The 8245-nt window shown below is 54.6% G+C and overlaps 2 protein-coding genes across 2 annotated transcripts in view; one reads left to right on the top strand and one right to left on the bottom strand.

The window, feature by feature from the left end:
- The window catches only part of TGME49_213820 (hypothetical protein), a 5393-nt gene extending 518 nt beyond the window's left edge, over positions 1 to 4875 (bottom strand). The window contains exon 1 of the mRNA XM_002371078.2: positions 1 to 4875. This exon is cut by the window's left edge and continues 518 nt beyond it. Coding sequence (XP_002371119.1) covers positions 1 to 2487 — 2487 coding nt within the window. The 5' untranslated portion in view covers positions 2488 to 4875.
- A 1372-nt stretch (positions 4876 to 6247) lies between these two features.
- ISCA (iron-sulfur cluster protein ISCA) lies at positions 6248 to 7934 on the top strand (the record flags this gene model as incomplete). Its single annotated transcript, XM_002371077.1, has 1 exon — positions 6248 to 7934. One exon carries the CDS (start codon positions 6248 to 6250, stop codon positions 7760 to 7762), a length of 1515 nt encoding a protein of 504 aa, XP_002371118.1. The 3' UTR covers positions 7763 to 7934.
- Between the last annotated feature and the right edge of the window lie 311 nt (positions 7935 to 8245).

Here is an 8245-nt window from a genome sequence, read left to right as displayed (position 1 = left end):
CGCGTGCGAAGAAGCGCTTTCGAGGTGTTCCGTCTCCTCCCCAGGCTGCGCGGCGGGCGGCGGCAGAGTCGAGGACGCGAAAGAGCCCTGCAAAACGTTTCTCCCGTGGCGCGGCTTTTCCAAGGGGAACCCCGGTCGAAGCGCATGAGAAGACCTCTCTGCAAACCGAAAGGACCGCACGTCCAACTCGCTCTCTGCCGCCTCGTAGACAGACGGGGAACAACTGAAGTAGCTGTCTGTTCCGTAGAGAACGATGGGAGGAAGTCCACGGGTGTACGATCCAGAAACGGGAGGAAATCCTGACAAAGAGGCGTCTTCTACCGCGGAGAAGCTCGCCGCGTCAGGAGGCTGAAGGGAACCTCGAACCGGGTGGTAGGTCGCAGACGAATGCGCCTTTCCTGTTGGTGGCTCTTCGTGAGGAATCGGAAAAAAAAGATGTGCCTCCCGACAAAACAACGTCGGAGGGGGTTTTCGCACTCGCGCAGGCCCCGAATGCGACACAGATCTCGGGAAAGATTCGGAAAACGCCTTTTCCACTCCGTCGTCAGGAGGTGGCGGTACGACAGCCGAAACACCCGAACATACGGAAGGGTCCTCTACAAAAGAACTCGAAGAACCTGCAGAAACTGCCAGCCGGACAGAGTTCACCTTTCCAGCACAAACCGGAGGCGGCGGGGGAGGTTTTCCGGAGAACGAGCGCAGTAAAAAGATGGAATCTTTGGCTTTGTGGTCCCGCCGCGGGGGAGGGGAAGGCACTGCAGTTCCTGAGAACAAAACGCCCGAAGCAAGACGGGAGAAAGAAGGCGCAGAAGACGAAACCGGAAACGCTTGGACCTGCTCAGACTGCCAGGACGCGTTCGCATCTGGCCGGCACTCCTCACCCGCCAGGGGCGCACATGCCTCGCTCACCGGAGCAGGGGAAGGCAAACAGATCGACGAAGAAGAGAAAGAAGCACCCGACAAAGAGAACGATGACGAGGATGACGTCAAAGTCGACGATGAGCAAGCGGTCAACGAGAATCGCTTTTTCTGCAGACAAGACGCTGTGCCAGACCCCCGCTGGAGAAACGCCGGAACTGCGGGAACGTGCTTGTTTTGAGGGGACCCTGAGGGCTTCCCTGAAAGAGGAGTTCCTTTCTTGGCTTCCCGGTTTAGCGGCAGCTTCTGAGGTTTCGCGCTTTGAAACGCTCCTCCCCCTTTCTTTCCGCAACTGTTCTTCTGCAACGGCTTTCTCGCCTCTTCGTTGTCACTCCAGGGGTCTCCCCAAGTGTGGCTTGTCCAGCCACTTTCTTCGTCACGCGAGATTTGCAGAGCAGACTTTTCATGCTCTTCTGACGGCGGAACGGCGTCTTCTTTCCGTTCTTCATTTCTGCGCCTCGCCACCTTCCTGTCGTCTTCTCCGGAGTCGTTGCTGTGCTGCTCGTCAGACTCTTCGTCCGACAGAGGGTCCCACCCACCCGTTTCCAGAAACACCGCTGCAGAGAGAGGCGGCGATTTGCCGGGGGACGGACCCGAAACTCGAGAGGCCAACGAAGCGGAGGAACTGGCAGAAGCTGGCAACCTGGAAACCACCCCAGAAAAAGCACCAGCAAAAGAAGACTTTGAACTACGCGACGGTGGCGTAGAAATCCGCGGGGTAGACGGCATCAAAGTCGAGTTGGCTGCAAAGGGAGCAGAGGGCAGAAGGGCAAAAGACGAGAGGCACCGAGAAAGGAGAGGCTTTCTTCGGTTTGGAGACTCCGGAAATGGGATGCCTGTGGACCGCAGCTCTTCCTCCGTGGGCACTTGCTTCGCCCTTTCCCCAAAAAACGGAAACTCGGTGGAAACGTTTCCGGCTCGGCGTGACCTTTGTCTGGAAGCCACAGGCGTCACCGGCGCATGCAGAACAAAATCACGAGAAAGCGGCGTTGTCAAGAGAGAGTGCGAGGAAAAGCAACGAGAAGGAGGTGTTGGAATGGGCAGCAGCGGCGGAGGACCGAGGGATATCATAATCGGTTTCGGCTGAGATACAAAACCCACGTCGGGCCTTTTTTCAGATGTCTTCATTCCCATGTTTGTCGCGAGTCGTTCGGGTTGTGTCTTCCTTTCGGCTTCCTGCTCGTCTGCTAGACTAGCACTGCTTTCTGCATTCTTTGATGCGCTGTGACGCCTTTCGCTCTCTCCAGCTTGCAGCTCGCATTCGGCTGCTGTCTCGTCGGGGCCAATTTCTAGCTCGAATGTCCATAGTCTTTTCTCGTCCTCTGTGGACTTCGATGGTGATCGGCTTTGCCATCCGTCTCTGCTTTTCTTCCGCTCTTCCTCACGCTCCCTTCCCCGTCTCAGTCTCTGAGGGGCTGCTTCGGATACCCGCAATTCGAATGGCGTTTTCCTCTCTTTCATCGCTTTTTTACTATCCCGACACACACTGGGAAGACCGCTTTCTTTGTCTCTTGTCAACGGGGCTTTCACACGTTGAGGCACTGCAGGCGGTAGGCGTCGAGGCGCCATGTTTCCCGCGATTCCGGAAAAGATGACTGTCGCTCTGAGTTAGGACAAAGATACAAAGAATGCGTCTACAATCGAACATTGTGCTCATCCCACGACTGGAATGGGTGAGGCGACAAGATCGCAACACAGAAACAGCCCGGGGGTTGTCGACAACCCGAAAAACAGGGAGACACAGAAGAGCTCTGACGCAGTGTTTTACGATCGCTATCCGAAAGGCATGATAAGAAACGCAGAAAGGAGGGAGGCGAAGCGCACTTGGCGAAACACTGTGGCAACACACGCTTACTGCCAGACGGACACCCGGCACGCTCGACGGACGCTCGACAGCCACACTCCGCAGCTGCACTGGACGACCGATCCACGACAAAACAGCGATCTTTCTCGCAAGCCCAAAGACACGCAAGAGGCTTCACGCTTCTGTCCTCACTCCAGCAAGCAAGAAAACGCCTACTGGATGGACCCCGCCGCAGATGTAGTTGGAGACAGCCAAGGCGTTGAGTGCCCGTAGGCGTGTGATACAACTGGGAAAAAAACAGAGATCAAGTTCGACAAGGACTTCAAAAACGGGATAGCGCTAGCGAACGCGTCCAATGCTACAAATGGATCGAAGGGGAGAGCCGAATGAAATGAAGCACGGATGCGACCATGTAAAACCGAACCAGCTACGCTTCTTCAGTTAGTTTGCCTCACCGTGGCAGGTCGAGCTTCGTGTTCGTGTCCAGTTTTCCACAGATTCAGCGAGAAAAGCTTGAATTCCTTCACACAGCGTCGAGAAAGCCGGGCAGCGGGTGGTCAGAACTGTGGCAAGCCGAGATAAGGAAGTAGATATGGACTTAGAAACAGAAGCTTTTCGCTCGACAGCAGCGCGACAGCGGGGTGTTGTTCTCAGCCGTTCCACCGGTTGTCAAGCCCCGACAGGAGAAAAGGGAACAAATAACAAAAAACGCTTTCGATATGATGCAGAGCCAATAGGACCAGATTTGGATCCTCTGAAGCTCTGCGTTGTACGTCTGTACCAGGCACACACAATTAGATCACATATACTCGACGCAGAGATCATGTTGTTGTTGCGTGCAGGTTTCAAGGAAGCGAGAGACCTTCCTCTGCAGAATCGGTCCGATAACTTCAAAAAAACCCGTGAACTTGAAAAGAAAATGGTACTAGGGTCGCCGGCCTCGGCTCCCTGGTACACACTGGGAAACAACCGAGCACGCCTGAACAAGCCAGCATGTGAACAGCCGTCCGCTTCGATCCGCGAGTCCTTTGACACAGAGACCGAAAACGTACGGCATACCTGATGGGCTTATCATTCCATTTCCTGCATTTGTTCTCCGTCTCTCGATGTCATCCCTCATCCACGAGCAACACCCTGCTTCTTTGCACCCACAGAACGGCGTTCCACTTGTCTCTCTGCGCGTAGCCGAGGCCCTCCCAATTGCTTGTTCGACACGCGACAAGGGGGAACAGAGGTGCGCCAGCATAGAGCCATTTTGAGGTGCTCGTGACTTTTGCGATTCAAGGAAAAGTCCCGAGTGTGCTTCGGTAGGAAGCTCTACCCCGAAAAACATCTAGTCCGTTGAGGCTTGACTGTCGCAAGTACTATCCTTACACCAATCGGAAACGGGGGATGTTCCTTGGGCGAACTGTCTTAACGAAGAGAAGCTGATCAAATCTAGAACGTTGTTCCTCTTTCGATGAGGCGCCTTTCCAAGTAAAAACCGGATTGTTTCACGTGTAAAGTGCCCGGATGGGGTTTTCAGTATCAAGAGAGTTAGCTGGAGAAAACGCCATCCTCGTCAAAAACAGACAAATGAAGGGTCGACGCCTCCGCCACAATGTTCCGTTGCTCTCAGTGTTGGACCCCTTCATTGTGTGCAAGCCACAGAAAACAATCTACAGATACTTTGAGTCACGAACACAGAATTCAGTGGTGCACAGAAGTAGACGATCGCGGTAGTTTTTAGGAAAACGACTTCCAACCTCCCAATATAGATTGGTACAAAGACGTTACGATATCCTCCGTACAAATCCGGCATCAAGAAGGTCGGCGGCAAACGGCGAGGAAGCTGTGCCTTCTGCTGCAGGCGGGTGGTCGCTGTTTCCTGCGTTCTCTCGTGAAAGCAGGAAGTCATAGAATTCTGTATTTGTATGCGAATCGAGTAGGCTCACAAGAAATTCTCCTGTTAAAATAGGTAAAGCAAATCCTGGCGTAAGAGCTGCAAAGACATAAACCAAGTATGTCCGCTATAGTTTCGCACCCCACGCCAAGATCCCGCACGAACACATGTACCCCGGCCGAAATAGCAACAGACACCCACCTCGTTAGCCGGCTAGTTGGCAAGCGGTGAATAGTGAAGTCCGTCCCTTTTACCATCGTAAGCACTCCAGCGAACTGGTCCTGTTTAGCGGTCACAAAGAACTCGGTTGTCTGCTGCACGCAAAACGTATCGATGTACGACAGACGTAAACCACCACTGCATGGTTTGTACCTGCGCCACCCCTCCGTTTCAGTTGAAGATCATTTGCGTGCAACTTGTACCGTACACGTGAGCTGGGTCGAGAACGATGGCGAAACATGGTGCGAGGGGAAACCGACTTTTCTGGGCTTCTATCCGTTCTCTGCAGCCAACAATGAAGCAACTCTTAACCTTGAAGGCAAAGTGTGAATCGGGATACTTGAGTCGGAGAGAAATCCGACAATGCCGCTGTCGAAGTGTATAGAGTAAAACATGTGAACAGGGTTGCGCTTTGACGGTCCAGAGGCAGAGGAATCCTTGTCGAGCAATTACGGTCATGCCTTGGTGTGCAGCAGCGATAAAAACCTTTTTTCTGTATGCGTCCTGATCAGTATCTTAGGTATCATGCTGTTAGCACTGATAAAGAGCATCTTTGTGCCTATCGCGTAACTGGAGTCCTTTTCAGTATCCGAGGTACTACAGTGCCTCTGTTAACAAGATCCCACGTAAGATTTGAGAGAAGTAAAGGTGCTCAGGGTCTAACACTCGGCCCGTGTCTATCCTTCAGGTGCTCCTGCTTGCTTGACAGCTGCAGCCATTGACAGTGTCGGTTTAGTAGACTCATAGAACAAGACTTTCCTCCGTTGCCCGCGCGATCCAGAGAATCCTAACGCCTCATCCTTTGTGCGTTCGTAGTCCGTCGCTACAGAGGGCGTCGAGTTCGTGACTTGTGATCGATCACCATGCTCAATGAGCTCAATGAGTGTGTCCGGGGGTGCATGCAGTACGGACGACACTAGATGCGCTCTTTGTATCTTGACACAAGTCATCGTCATCGCCCAGCGGATCAACTTTCTTTCTCCTCATTGTGTCGCAGGCTTCGCCTTGAAAAAACAACGTCACCGGTAACTGGCGGGTCTCGCGTTCATGGCAAAAAACCGAGCTTTTGCCCGAACTTTTCGCCTGTACGGAAGGGTCAACAGTTCTCTCGGCTTCAGCAGTGATGAAAACAAATGCTCTTCAGTTCACTTCCTCGTCTTTTTCGACTTGTTTCCCAACGCACGACGTTTCCTTACACCGTCTCGGCGGACTGAGGCGGATGCCCGTTTCTGCGAGAGCAGCGAACGGGGTGTATGTACACCTGTTTGCCTCGTTTGACTTGGCCTGCGTCGCACAGGTGAACGACTGAAAATGTGCACGACTTTTTCTCATATTTCGTTCGCTGTTTGGAAGCAACTAAATTGTTCAAATTTCCGCCCAGGGGAAAAGCGAGTTTCTTTCTGCGACTTTCCTTCGCCCTCATAATGGTGACCCTCAGCTCACCAGGCCCTCCGGCACCGAGTCGAAGCGCCCTTCGCTGTTCCGCTGCTTTTCGTCGTTTTTTCCTGCGGTCTTTTCGCTCCCGCCGCCCCAGTTCTTCGAATCCTCTTCCTGCGTCTCCCCGCTTTGAGAACTCTCTGCCTTCTGCGCCATTTCTCTCCCTTCTGTCGTCTTCGCCGCTCACTCGTCCTGTCTGCCACGCGCAACGGCAGGGAAGAAGAGCGGAAGAAAGAGCAGGTCACGAGTCGGCCGCCACAAACTCGTTTTCTACGCTGCCGTCTTCACCTCTCGCGCGCCCACGGAGTCGCTCTCACACGCTGTCAGCCTTCTTTCTGTTCCCTTCGTCTTCCGTGTCTTGCGTCCCAACTGGTTCGTCCGCTTCTCCGCTCGGTCAATCTTCGCTGCTCTCTCCGTCCAGTTCGCCTGCTTCTCTCTGCTCCTTCGTGCTCGGAAGGAGGAACTGGTCTTTGTCGCCAGCGACTGGCCTGGGCGCGGCTCTCGCGCGCAAGCCGGCTGTACGGACAGCTGACCTCGCTTCAGGTGTCTTGCCGCTGGAGAGCAGCCGTTTTCTGGAGCAGACCGCGGGGATTTCTTCCCGTTTTTCCTCCGCATCCGAGACGAAGCGTCGTTTGACAGCCTCTGCGTCGGCCTTCGCTTCTCGTTTTTCTTCTTATGCGCAGGCGGATGGGGAGGCGCAGCGGAGGGCGACCAGCCACGTCCCCGAGTTTGCGCAGGTCTTCTCTGCCTCCCAGGCTCACGCGTTTCGAGACTTCTCGCCGTCGACGCTCGGCGCTGCCTCGCCTCCAGCCTCACCTCCAGCCTCCCCTCCCTCCCCGCCGCGAGCAAATGAAGGTCAACCTGGCGCCGCTGACTTGTCGGACGCCACGAGCGAAGGGAGGGAAGGCTCTCCTCCGGCGGTCGCTCTCGAGACGTCGCCGACAGGCTTCGCGGAAGAGGGAACACGCGAAGGCGTCTCGAGTCTCTCTCGCGCGCGTCGAAGACCGGCGACAGGGAGAGGCAAGGCGATGCCTCTCTTAACCGTCACCGCTGCCGCTTCGAAGAGAATCCGAGACATTGTCGACGCATACAACGAACAAGTTCAGCGCGAGACCTCTGTCGCACGACGAAACGAACCGCGCGAGGGAGAAGAAGGCGGAGAAGAAGAGGGAGAAGAGGACGGTGTCGAGACACCTGAAAAGGCGCGCGCCATCGGCATTCGCATCGGACTGGAAAAGCGAGGATGCAGCGGCTTGTCCTACACCGTGGACGTTGCCATACAGTCGAATGCGTCTTCCTCCGCTGCTTCTGGAAAACAACCTTGGGCTGCAGACGAGTTGATCGAGACGGCAGGCGGGAGGCTCGTGGTTGCGAGCGATGCAGTGATGTTTCTCGTCGGAACAGAAGTCGACTTTGTCGACACGGAACTCGAAAGGAAGTTCGTTTTCAAGAACCCCAATGAAAAGCAGTCCTGTGGATGCGGAAAAAGCTTCATGGCTTAAGGGATGCCTCACCTGCGTCTCTGCACCGCGCGGCGCCTTTCTTCTAAACATGTATGGAGGACGCGAAGAGACGCCGTCTGCAGGGGTGTGCACATGTATTCCCCGAAAGTCCTCGATTCATCTCTCTGTCTCTCGATCTGCTTTTATCTGTCTACATATATGTTTTCCTTTGTCGCGTCGAGAGCGGGGCAATGTGAGAATGCGTCGGTGAGAGAGACAAGGTTGTCAGAGAGCGAACGAAGCGTTTTTCCAGCTGTCACAAGTTTGACGCGAATGAGAATGGACCTGATCCACACTGCGAAATAGGAGTGCATGCAGCTGGAGACAGGAAAGGGATGCGCGTGAAGATGCGTTCATCTGTACAGACACGCGACTCTCCGTCTCTGCGTCGTCGGACGTTTGCGTCGGAGTTTCCTTTTCTGTGTTGTGTCAGCCGTTGCGGCTCTCGTTCTTCTAGTTCAACCTAAAAAGCAGGCCTGTGGC

Source organism: Toxoplasma gondii, chromosome V (genome assembly GCF_000006565.2).
Source record: "Toxoplasma gondii ME49 chromosome V, whole genome shotgun sequence".
In the NCBI taxonomy this organism is placed as follows: Eukaryota; Apicomplexa; class Conoidasida; order Eucoccidiorida; family Sarcocystidae; genus Toxoplasma; species Toxoplasma gondii.
This window is presented reverse-complemented; position numbering and strand designations above follow the sequence as displayed.